Source organism: Cryptomeria japonica, chromosome 10, assembly GCF_030272615.1.
Source record: "Cryptomeria japonica chromosome 10, Sugi_1.0, whole genome shotgun sequence".
NCBI lineage: Eukaryota > Viridiplantae > Streptophyta > Pinopsida > Cupressales > Cupressaceae > Cryptomeria > Cryptomeria japonica.
Genome location: NC_081414.1, coordinates 607885014 through 607898389, shown reverse-complemented (window position 1 = coordinate 607898389; position 13376 = coordinate 607885014). Strand labels below are relative to the sequence as shown.

Sequence of the window (13376 nt, the reverse complement as noted above, 5' to 3'; positions counted from 1 at the left end):
CAAGCATGTTAGCTCAACATAGGCATATGGTTATGATTTCAAGGACCCAATGTAAGTTTGAACCTTGATGACCACCACAACAATGTTATGACCTTGTCAACATTATGACTTTCAAACTAACTAGATATTGCATGATAAGATATAATTGTTAATTCTATCATCTTGCATATCTTAAAATGCATGAAGTCAACTCAATTCATCTCATAAAAAGACCACCTTTACAATAAGAAATAAATGATAAATTGTTCTAATATTCCTCTTCTATGAATCCACATCACTAATATGAATTGTGAGAAGAAAACAAAATCACAAAATGAAAAAGAATGAAAAAAAGAACATTTAAAATCACAGTGTGAGATTAAAGGGAAACGTCCAAAGAAAATAGAGAGGGTAAGCATATAACGACTTCTTAATTTTATCTAGATCATTATAAGAGACACGTCAAGGTAATACGAAAATCAATATTCCCTTGCTGCTGATAGTAATTCGTTCTTAGGACATTTGCGAGTTACTTTCTCCAGGCATGCAATCCGATTCTTAAACATTGAAAACAGTACATCATATTTGGAAAGAAAGCATATGAAAAATGTTCAACCAGCTTTTTGTTCATATCTTTCAAGAACAAACCATAAGAGGAAGGAAATTTATTTTTATATGGATAGAGAGTTGGCTCTTCCGATCATGTCTTGTGTAAACTTATCCAAATTTCCATGCGACGAACCTCCCGCTATTACTGCTCTGAGGGCAGCTTCCTTCAGCTTTAGCGCCCTCTTTCTCAAATCACTCCCTTCATCCCCAGTCATCATCATCATTCGAACAACCTTCTCCACCTCCTCTCTTGTTACCAACACTGTGTCATCTTCTAGCCGAGACTCAATATCCATGCCTATCTTCCATATCTCTTTGCAAAGTCTGGCGTTGTGATACTGTTCAGCCCACAGCGGCCATCCGATCATAGGCACTGCCATGCTTATGCTTTCCAGAGTAGAGTTCCAGCCGTTGTGCGTCAAGAATCCTCCAACAGATGGATGAGCCAAAACTTTTAACTGAGGAGACCAATCCACAAGCATTCCACGGCCATTAACTCGTTCGCTAAATCCTTCAGGCAAAACTGCGGCGTGTCCACCGGCTATGTCAATCCTCACTACCCACAGAAACGGCTGCTGGCTGGCCTCCAGCCCTAGAGCCAGTTCTTGCAACTGCTCAATCGACATAACTGCGATACTCCCAAAAGAGACGTACAGAACAGATGAGGGTTCTTGCGTGTCAAGCCACTTAAGGCAGTCAAGATCATCCTCCCAAAGGCTTGTTGAAATGTTCACAGAAGAGTCACTGGCTTGGAGAAACTCCGGGAAGAAGACAGGGCAGACGGTGAGAACGGGACACCCATTGGAGAGTCCCGTTACGGCTCCCGGACCTTCAAGCTCATCGAACGTATTGACAAGCATGTAATCAGCCTTCTTCTGTTTGTCTGATACGTAAAGAAATATATCGAACATAGGATCGGACTTGCTTCGGAAGAATATTATCAAATCCGTTGGTTTGACTGGTGGAATGTTTCCGGGCAGACAAGTGATAAGGTTTTCTGGGCGCTGTGCCTCCTTCACTGTACACAACACCGTAAATAGCAATAAATATTTTGAAACATTTTCAGATACGCAAATAACTATGCAAATTGACGTTAAATCATACCATTGACTGGAATGAGTCCCTTGTCGAAGAGAAACCGGGAATTAGTTAACGCAATGGACGCAGAGCAAGAGAATGTCCAGAATATGGCGCGGGGAACACCAAGCACTGTGGCCACCTCTTCAGAACAGGCGAAGAGAGAATCCGCTATTATGCATGTTATTGGTGGAGCCTCATCGGCCGTACTTTGTAGGAGTCGAACCATGGCGGGGCTTAGTTTGTGTATCGCTTGGAAAAACTCATGGATTATAAGAAGGCGAGGATGGTGAGGAGGGAGGCCGTCAGGAAGAGAGAGAAAGCGAAAGTGCATTCCTTGCTGCTGCAACCGACGAGAGATCGCAGTGGCATCGTTAGGAGGTCGAAAAATTCTTTCCTCTGTCCACTTTGTATTGATGAAAGTGACGAAAAATCCCCGGGCAGCTAAAAGTTTTGCCAAGTGAAAGAAAGGGTTGATATGGCCTTGAGCAGGAAGTGGCACCATTACTGCGTGCAGACGTGGGAGAGACGAAGCCATGTCTTTGGGATTCCCTTGCCGTGGGGTATCTGAGCTCCAACAACTCTTAGCTTTTAGTAGGCTATACAAAGGAACAAAATTTCTACGGTCAAGATTCATGATTACTCAGGTCATTATCTCCTGTGGAAAGTTTTCGAATTTGTGTTCATCACGGTACTTTCTTGTCCGCCGGTTCTAAATACAATACTTTTTCTATAATTAAGATTGTCGGAGGGATAACATGCGTGGCTAGAAAGTCAACAACTACTTGAACTACTTGAGTTTACAGGCCTGGTTAACGAATGAGACTTTAAAGAATATCGCTTGGATGCCGACGAATGAATAAAACAGGAGAATTATAAAGATAACCTTCCTTCAGCCATTCATGATCTCCAAACCAATAAAATCATGAACTCTCAAGTTATGATTGTTCAAGATATGGTAAGATATTCACTATTAAATTTGATGATTTAGAATCGTATTTGCACGTGTTAGACTTTATTTATTCAGTTATATAGTTTAAAATTATTTAAGAGGAGTCTATGGTCATTTGCATGTCACATAATTGTTTGTTAGTTTTATTTATTTATTTTTTTAATAAATATGGTTCTAATTTCTAATGAGTGTATGGTGTGATATCAAAGTGTGAAAATTTGTTAATTTTGAGTAAAAGATTTTGTGTCAATTTTTTAAGATTGATGATATAAATAATATTAAACAAAAAAATGTTTAAGTTTAATTTCTATTAATATTTTTTTTCAAATTCTGCCATGTACTCCCAACTTTTACTGTATAAAAAAACTAAACACCTAATGACATATATGAAGAGTCTAATTAATAATAAATTATATAATTTAATTAAATATATGTATATTGGGAAATGTTATGATTCTTAAATTTTTCAGTTGAAATAGAGTTGTAAATGACGAATATATTCTTATTCACTCTTTCCTCGCCTCTTTCACTCTGCTTCTATATATGTAAAACACGCTTCCCTTGGCTGTCTCTGCCCTCCATGCATAATACATCTTCCACAAAAATTAATCCTCTTCTGCACGACGGAGACAAAACTGAATCTCCATCAGTTTTCTTTTATGATGATAAATGAATACAAATACTTAAGTAGCTGATAAATTTGACTACAGCTACAAAATTGGGTTTGGAAAGGTGATCACATAAATCTTATCCTCACTTTTCTTTGCAGTGTGGATTTCAATGCAACTCCAATGAATTCAAATTTGGACATATCAGAAAGTCTTCCATCTGTCTATTCGACAGGCTGTTGTCAAATCCATCTAACCTTCATAATTTTTTTCACAGTATGCATCTTTTAAAAATATAATTACAAAAATCTCAATGGGCGTGTACCTTAACCACAAAACCCTTATCTCGTTTGTGTGCATCTGAATGCAATTTCAATCTTCTTCTTAACCACAAAACCCTTATCTCGTTTGTGTGCATCTTAATGCAATTTCAATCTTCTTCTTAACCACAAAACCCTTATCTCGTTTGTGTGCATCCGAATGCAATTTCAATCTTCTTCTTGCATGTGACTTTTCTGTTCATCAACTTGAAATATTATGATGCATATCAGTCTTCACATCGCACTCTATTTTGCCTTTCAAATTATTGTCCTTGCCGCAAATTGTGTGGTATTATGGAGATTGTGTGGAATATAGGGCAAGTAACTGGTAAAAATCAGGAACCCACGAAACAACAAGATCCCACAACAACGCCGGAGAGCCTGCCTTAGCAAAAGGGACGTAACCGGCAGCCACGCATGTCCAAGCACCCAACAAAGGGGGAGAGACCAGATTTGTGGTGGCAACAAAGGACCCAACATGGGTTGCATTCCCATCAACATCGAAAGTAGTAAACCATAGTGGAGCATAAAACTCCAAACCCAAGTAGCAAGAAGCCAAGACACCCACCAAACACAAGGTACGGAGGCCAAAGATTGCAAAAAAATCATTGCCGTCCTCATTTGAGCCTCCATCTCCCTCCACTAAAGCCTTTGCAACACCTCCATTTGAAACCCTAGCCGTTCCACCTCTCGCCCTTGCTCGTTCCATTTTCTACATTGTATAAAAAATGTTTAGGCTTAATATCTTTCGATATATTTTTTTTAAATCATTAATTATATTCACGTAGATAAAATCATGTGCTTCGAACATTTATTTATCTCGAGGAAATAAACACTTCATGACATATATGAAGATTTTTGTTAACAATAAATTATATAATGCAATTGAACATATGTATATTGGAAAAAGTCATGATTGTTAGATTTTTCTATCACGATATAATTGTAAATAATGAATATGTGTTTGGATAATGTGACAATTAAATTTGATAATCTATATCTATACCTACACGTGCTAGACTATAATTATTCAGTAAAAATAGTTTGAAGTTAGTCAAGGTTATATTATACAAGATCTATGTAGCCCCTTATGTGCTACACGATTTTTTTATTCTTTTATAATATATACAATTGTTAGTCATATTTTCATATCCTTATTAATATAAATAAATACTATTTTAATAAGTGTCTTTAAAATATGGCGTTGAAGCATTAAAGTATACATGTTTGTTAGCTCTAAGGAAAATCCATTTGTGTTAATTTTAGAAGACTTTTGATACAAAAGATACTCTATGCAAAAATTTTAGGTTTAGTATGTATTGTTAATTATTTTAGTCATTAATCATTAATTATTAATCATCTTCACACAAATAAAATTATTTTTTCTCAATGTTTTCTCTACGTAGATGAAATTAAAACTTTGTGACATATATTATAATTTTAATGAGTAACAAATTATATATAATATAATTAAATAAATATTAGTTGGAAAAAGTTATGATTGTCTAACTTATTTTGTTGAAATATAATTATTTATTTTGGAGATATAGTTAGATAATATAATTAAAACCTAAGTTTGATGTATGTAAAGCCTCCTAATTTTTTTATGTTTTAGTATACATTTTTTCATCACACACAAGATGTGATAAGGACATGCTATCAATATCAATAATAATAAAATTATAAGCATTTTATGTATGCAATTGAGTCATCTATCTAGTCTTAAAAACTAAGAGGTGCTAGATTGGGTTTAGAAAATGTTAATGGAGGAACCTTAAATGAGTCATTTTATCTAATGGTAGCATAAGATTTATGAAAGAATCATTAATAATTTATGTATGGTGTAGGAATTATGAAATTGACAAATTTTAACCAATTATTATATAGGTTCCTACAAAGGCGTCACTTTAACTAACCTATATGCATGGCATGAAAGCCTCCTTGATTTAGAAGCATAATAAGAATGTTTCTTATATTGAAGAGGATGTGATAGTGTAATGATCACATATATAACTTTAATGATCGCACAATGTATGTAAAACAATCATTCTTTACAAATCCATTTAGTGAAGGCAATACATATTGTGTCAAATTTCATCCTTGAGTATGGAAGTGAATATGAATTTATTGTAGAGAAAGAACATGTAGTAAACCAAAGTATTTCATCATATCACTTACTATATGCCTAATCATATTTTAGCCTTGGTCTCATTTTTTTCACATGTGACCTTCATGTTGTTAATTAATTTCAATCTTGGCATAATTTATAATCTAACACTTGATGATAGATATTTTATTGCTCATTATTATAAATTGTATGAATATTATTATATTTTTGGATGATGACGTATAATTTTAATATGGTAGTGAACCATTTTCCTAATTGTATACATACAATTATGTTAAGTGATGTGTTGGCATCTCAAATTTTGTGTAGTGGTCTTCTTTATTTTCTGCTCCATAATGTTGTTCACCTTATCCCTATTATTCATCTATCAGTAATAATCAATCTAATAAATCATATAATTGACCTCAAACTTTTTTTTATCGTCATCCTCCATACCTTCCAATTTTGTTCCCTTTAATTGGAATTTAAAAAAAAAATTGTCTTAGTTTTCGTTGGCTTGTAATGCTTCCCATGTCCAATTTTTTTTCCATTCTACAAGCTGACTATATGGTGTGTTCTCTATTGACACCTAGTCATCATATATTTAAATGAGACATGAATTTCATGTTGAGCCTAGTCACCATGTACCCATGTTTCTTCCGCACCATTAACTCTAGCAGCCTCACCAATGACCAAATTTCAAAATTAGAGTTCAATCCTGTGACATCCCAACTTTAATCGATATAAGTTTTAATTATTTTAAATTGAATAAAATTAATGTTTTCAATTGAAATTGGGATTAGTGTTTCAAATAGAGTGTTTGGTCAACTAGAGAAAAAAAGGCATTTAATAAATGATCCTTGCACGTGGTTATAAAGATCTTAATTCAAGAGTCTTTTAAGACTATAGAAATTGGGAAAACCTTTTAATGTGTTTGGGGATGTTGGCACGACATGTTCTCCGGATTCGGAGTAGACTCAACCTCATGACCTCCTACTTCACCTCTAGTAGATGATATTTTTTAGATGATTTTATTTTTCATTTTCGTACTAGAGATTGTCCTTAAAAGTGCAATCATTGATCATCAATTCAAACTATTAGGCATGCCACATAATGTTTAATAGTAACTCTTTTGTAAGGGTGACCTTAGAATGGTGGGACATGTTCATTTAAATTGAAAAAATAACATGATAAGTATGAGTCATCTCATGCAACAACATCACACCTACAATTAGTCTAAAATACAAGAATCCATACAATGTAATTAGATATAGACCATTAGAAACTAAGATAAGCATCTAAAAATATTTCAAATTTATATCAATTAAAGTGCCAACAAACTCTAATTAATTAAAAAATATATATTCAACATTAAAACCAAAAGAGAGAAAATTAAATTATAAAATATATTTTTTTCTATACAAATAGAAATAAAAAGTAATTTAATCTCTATATAAAACAATTAAAATATCAACAACTTGAAATACTTTATCATAATAAGATTTGTATCTCAATCTATTTAAATGTTGACTGGTCCAATCGATAAGGATAGGTGTGTAAATATTTTATTCCCACTCACGATTCTAATTAGAGGTGTATGAGTTTTGAAATACAAATAATATTTCCTTATAAAAAATTCGATGTTAGCGTTTGTTGGTAGACGACATACCAATTACGAAAACGTTAAACTACTGGAGAGTATCTTAGCACTTGTCAGTCGACATTAAAACAAAAGGTGCCGGCGAGTACATTTGCTTCCAAACAAAATTAAGCGGAGAAAACAAGAGAACGAAGCTCTGTAAGGCCGATACGGGTTCGAATAAATGAGAGCAGCTTGCAGTAAACTTGACACTGCTTTTATGCACCAAAATAGAGCTTGAGAGATAGACATTTATGAGCATATAGGGATTATAGGTATAGGCATCAAGATGGATGTAAGCTGGAGTCTGGTTCATCCGCTATTAGTTTGCTTGACTTTCAGTTTCTTTTGTCAATACGCCTCTTCTGTAGACTATGCCTCAAATTACGTTATTTTTATGGACAAATCTGCCATCCCCAGTGAATTCTCCACCCACCAGCAATGGTATAAATCTATGGTATCTTCTGTCAAAGCTTTTACCACTAACCCCAGCTCCCACATAGATGATTTCTATCATTATACTTATAATACAGTCATTAATGGCTTCAGCGCCACGCTGTCCCAGTCGGAGTTAGACATGCTGGAAGAGATGCCGGGGCATTTAGCATCGTTACCCGATGTAGTGGGACACCTCCATACCACTCATTCAAGTGAATTTCTTGGTCTCACTCCTAGTGCTGGTTTGTTGCCGGCTTCCCGATTTGGACAAGATGTTATTGTGGCATTGATGGATTCCGGAATCTGGCCTGAGAGCGAGAGTTTCAAAGACCATGGAATGGAACCTGTGCCAGCCAAGTGGAAGGGAACATGCGAGAATGGCACGGCTTTTCATCCCTCACTCTGTAACAGAAAGCTCATCGGTGCACGCTCTTTTAAGAAAGGGGCAGTAGCATTGTATGGGCCAATTAATTCGACTGATGACTATGACTCTCCAAGGGACTTTTTGGGTCATGGAAGCCATACGTCGTCAATCGCGGGAGGCAACTACGTGGGTAATGTGAGCTTCTTTGGTTACGCTCCTGGTACCGCTCGAGGTGTGGCTCCGGCTGCTCGAGTTGCAATGTACAAAGTTGGTTGGACAATTGGGGTTGCAAGCTCTGATGTGCTTGCCGGCATGGAGAGCGCCATTACGGATGGAGCTGATGTTCTCTCTCTTTCTCTTGGATTCGACACCACCACAGCTTATTTCAAAGATTTTATGGCACTAGGAGCTTTTGCAGCCATCAAGAAAGGAGTTCTTGTTGTTTGCTCCGCAGGAAATGCTGGGCCATCACGCCAAAGTATATATAATGGTGCACCTTGGATATTGACAGTGGGAGCAAGCACACTCGATCGAGCATATGAAGCTACGTTGAAGTTCGGTGACGGATCCATTGTGAGTGGCTCCTCCTTTTACTACTCCAATATGATAAATGACAAGTTGAAGATATCAAATACTTTGCTCTCTTACGACATCCAAGATAGTGCATGCAATAAAAAACTAGTCCCTGAGAAAGTGAATGGAACGGTGGTTTTATGCATGAACGCCAGCTCTGATATAATTGAAGCTGCAGAAGATGCCGGAGCTATCGCTGTTCTTATGGTAACAAACTGGCCATATTATTTTGGCTCTTATCCATATAGGGATTTCCCTGTTGTATATTTGAATGCTCATGATGGAGCAGCCCTTGGCAAATATTCTTCTTCAGTGGCAGATCCTATGGTGGAGGTAGATTTTGGCATGACAGTCTTGGGCATTAATCCTGCACCTGTAATGGCTGAATTTTCATCTAGAGGCCCGAGTATTCATAGCCCCAACATCCTCAAGCCTGATGTTATAGCACCTGGGGTAAGTGTCCTAGCAGCCTGGACTCCAAACTTGCCAGGAGTAAATTATCGTATAATTTCTGGGACATCCATGTCATGCCCACATGTAGCTGGGGTAAGCGCTTTGTTGAAAGCTGTTCATAATGAGTGGAGTCCTGCGGCAATCAGGTCTGCGCTGATGACCACTTCTTATATACTAGACAATGCCAACAACACAATTACTGATGGTTATGATGGGAAAATGACCACTCCCTTGGAGTTTGGTGCAGGCCACATAGATCCTAATAAAGCTATGGACCCTGGTCTCGTCTACGACATCAATGTAGAGGACTACATCAATTATTTGTGTATTTTGAATTACACCAGCAAGCAAATTCAATTAATCACGGGGATGTCTGTTTCCTGTTCAAGTGGCCTCAACTTCGGTTCTGATAGCCTAAACTATCCTTCCTTCACTGCAGTATTCAACAAGAATGCCACTTCACCTTTCTCTTCAACATTCAAAAGAACATTGACGAATGTGGTAGATGGTACATCATATTATAAAGCAGTCGTTGAGGTACCGAAAGGACTCAAGGTAGAGGTAAATCCCTCCAGCCTTCAATTTACTGAGAAATTTCAGAAGCAAAATTTTACTCTTACTATGGAGGCAGAGACAAGTATGGATATGGTGTATGGGTTTCTAAGTTGGATCGATAACATGGGTCATGTGGTGAAGAGCCCTGTCGTAGCAGTTTTTGAGTAAGAAAAACCTGTGCACTTCTTCTTGCATGCACAAAGTCAAATTTTAATTCTCATAGGAGCATGCAGATTGTAGCAATTTGGAGTTCAGTTTAAAAAATGTCACGTAGTTTCTCATTGTTATAAGTAAGGTTTTTCACAACCATTTCATATAATTATTGTTATATTTTACTAGTTCAATAATGAATAGTTATGTGTTTTTTGGTCTTCTCTTTCTTTTTTTAGTTGTAAATGACGAATATATTCTTATTCACTCTTTCCTCGCCTCTTTCACTCTGCTTCTATATATGTAAAACACGCTTCCCTTGGCTGTCTCTGCCCTCCATGCATAATACATCTTCCACAAAAATTAATCCTCTTCTGCACGACGGAGACAAAACTGAATCTCCATCAGTTTTCTTTTATGATGATAAATGAATACAAATACTTAAGTAGCTGATAAATTTGACTACAGCTACAAAATTGGGTTTGGAAAGGTGATCACATAAATCTTATCCTCACTTTTCTTTGCAGTGTGGATTTCAATGCAACTCCAATGAATTCAAATTTGGACATATCAGAAAGTCTTCCATCTGTCTATTCGACAGGCTGTTGTCAAATCCATCTAACCTTCATAATTTTTTTCACAGTATGCATCTTTTAAAAATATAATTACAAAAATCTCAATGGGCGTGTACCTTAACCACAAAACCCTTATCTCGTTTGTGTGCATCTGAATACAATTTCAATCTTCTTCTTAACCACAAAACCCTTATCTCGTTTGTGTGCATCTTAATCCAATTTCAATCTTCTTCTTAACCACAAAACCCTTATCTCGTTTGTGTGCATCCGAATGCAATTTCAATCTTCTTCTTGCATGTGACTTGTCTGTTCATCAACTTGAAATATTATGATGCATATCGGTCTTCACATCGCCCTCTATTTTGCCTTTCAAATTATTGTCCTTGCCGCAAATTGTGTGGTATTATGGAGATTGTGTGGAATATAGGGCAAGTAACTGGTAAAAATCAGGAACCCACGAAACAACAAGATCCCACAACAACGCCGGAGAGCCTGCCTTAGCAAAAGGGACGTAACCGGCAGCCACGCATGTCCAAGCACCCAACAAAGGGGGAGAGACCAGATTTGTGGCGGCAACAAAGGACCCAACATGGGTTGCATTCCCATCAACATCGAAAGTAGTAAACCATAGTGGAGCATAAAACTCCAAACCCAAGTAGCAAGAAGCCAAGACACCCACCAAACACAAGGTACGGAGGCCAAAGATTGCAAAAAAATCATTGCCGTCCTCATTTGAGCCTCCATCTCCCTCCTCTAAAGCCTTTGCAACACCTCCATTTGAAACCCTAGCCATTCCACCTCTCGCCCTTGCTCGTTCCATTTTCTACATTGTATAAAAAATGTTTAGGCTTAATATCTTTTGATATATTTTTTTTAAATCATTAATTATATTCACGTAGATAAAATCATGTGCTTCCAACATTTATTTATCTCGAGGAAATAAACACTTCATGACATATATGAAGATTTTTGTTAACAATAAATTATATAATGCAATTGAACATATGTATATTGGAAAAAGTCATGATTGTTAGATTTTTCTATCACGATATAATTGTAAATAATGAATATGTGTTTGGATAATGTGACAATTAAATTTGATAATCTATATCTATCCCTACACGTGCTAGACTATAATTATTCAGTAAAAATAGTTTGAAGTTAGTCAAGGTTATATTATACAAGATCTATGTAGCCCCTTATGTGCTACACGATTTTTTTATTCTTTTATGATATATATAATTGTTAGTCATATTTTCATATCCTTATTAATATAAATAAATACTATTTTAATAAGTGTCTTTAAAATATGGCGTGGAAGCATTAAAGTATACATGTTTGTTAGCTCTAAGGAAAATCCATTTGTGTTAATTTTAGAAGACTTTTGATACAAAAGATACTCTATGCAAAAATTTTAGGTTTAGTATGTATTGTTAATTATTTTAGTCATTAATCATTAATTATTAATCATCTTCACACAAATAAAATTATTTTTTCTCAATGTTTTCTCTACGTAGATGAAATTAAAACTTCGTGACATATATTATAATTTTAATGAGTAACAAATTATATATAATATAATTAAATAAATATTAGTTGGAAAAAGTTATGATTGTCTAACTTATTTTGTTGAAATATAATTATTTATTTTGGAGATATAGTTAGATAATATAATTAAAACCTAAGTTTGATGTATGTAAAGCCTCCTAATTTTTTTATGTTTTAGTATACGTTTTTTCATCACACACAAGATGTGATAAGGACATGCAATCAATATCAATAATAATAAAATTATAAGCATTTTATGTATGCAATTGAGTCATCTATCTAGTCTTAAAAACTAAGAGGTGCTAGATTGGGTTTAGAAAATGTTAATGGAGGAACCTTAAATGAGTCATTTTATCTAATGGTAGCATAAGATTTATGAAAGAATCATTAATAATTTATGTATGGTGTAGGAATTATGAAAGTGACAAATTTTAACCAATTATTATATAGGTTCCTACAAAGGCGTCACTTTAACTAACCTATATGCATGGCATGAAAGCCTCCTTGATTTAGAAGCATAATAAGAATGTTTCTTATATTGAAGAGGATGTGATAGTGTAATGATCACATATATAACTTTAATGATCGCACAATGTATGTAAAACAATCATTCTTTACAAATCCATTTAGTGAAGGCAATACATCTTGTGTCAAATTTCATCCTCGAGTATGGAAGTGAATATGAATTTATTGTAGAGAAAGAACATGTAGTAAACCAAAGTATTTCATCATATCACTTACTATATGCCTAATCATATTTTAGCCTTGGTCTCATTTTTTTCACATGTGACCTTCATATTGTTAATTAATTTCAATCTTGGCATAATTTATAATCTAACACTTGATGATAGATATTTTATTACTCATTATTATAAATTGTATGAATATTATTATATTTTTGGATGATGACGTATAATTTTAATATGGTAGTGAACCATTTTTGTAATTGTATACATACAATTATGTTAAGTGATGTGTTGGCATCTCAAATTTTGTGTAGTGGTCTTCTTTATTTTCTGCTCCATAATGTTGTTCACCTTATCCCTATTATTCATCTATCAGTAATAATCAATCTAATAAATCATATAATTGACCTCAAACTTTTTTTTATTGTCATCCTCCATACCTTCCAATTTTGTTCCCTTTAATTGGAATTTAAAAAAAAAATTGTCTTAGTTTTCGTTGGCTTGTAATGCTTCCCATGTCCAATTTTTTTTCCATTCTACAAGCTGACTATATGGTGTGTTCTCTATTGACACCTAGTCATCATATATTTAAATGAGACATGAATTTCATGTTGAGCCTAGTCACCATGTACCCATGTTTCTTCCGCACCATTAACTCTAGCAGCCTCACCAATGACCAAATTTCAAAATTAGAGTTCAATCCTGTGACATCCCAACTTTAATCGATATAAGTTTTAATTATT

At 35.0% G+C, this 13376-nt stretch overlaps 2 protein-coding genes across 2 annotated transcripts; one reads left to right on the top strand and one right to left on the bottom strand.

The window, feature by feature from the left end:
- Positions 1 to 440: 440 nt before the first annotated feature.
- Positions 441 to 2221, bottom strand: LOC131039322 (UDP-glycosyltransferase 85A8). Its single transcript, XM_057972032.1, has 2 exons — positions 1693 to 2221; positions 441 to 1606 (listed from the first exon to the last, which is right to left on the bottom strand). The coding sequence occupies exons 1-2, from the start codon at positions 2201 to 2203 to the stop codon at positions 651 to 653; spliced, it is 1467 nt and encodes a 488-aa protein (XP_057828015.1). The 5' UTR covers positions 2204 to 2221; the 3' UTR covers positions 441 to 650.
- Positions 2222 to 7422: 5201 nt separating this feature from the next.
- On the top strand, positions 7423 to 10048 carry LOC131039302 (subtilisin-like protease SBT1.7). Its single transcript, XM_057972009.1, has one exon. It carries the CDS (start codon positions 7581 to 7583, stop codon positions 9840 to 9842), a length of 2262 nt encoding a protein of 753 aa, XP_057827992.1. The 5' UTR covers positions 7423 to 7580; the 3' UTR covers positions 9843 to 10048.
- The last annotated feature ends 3328 nt before the right edge of the window (positions 10049 to 13376 follow it).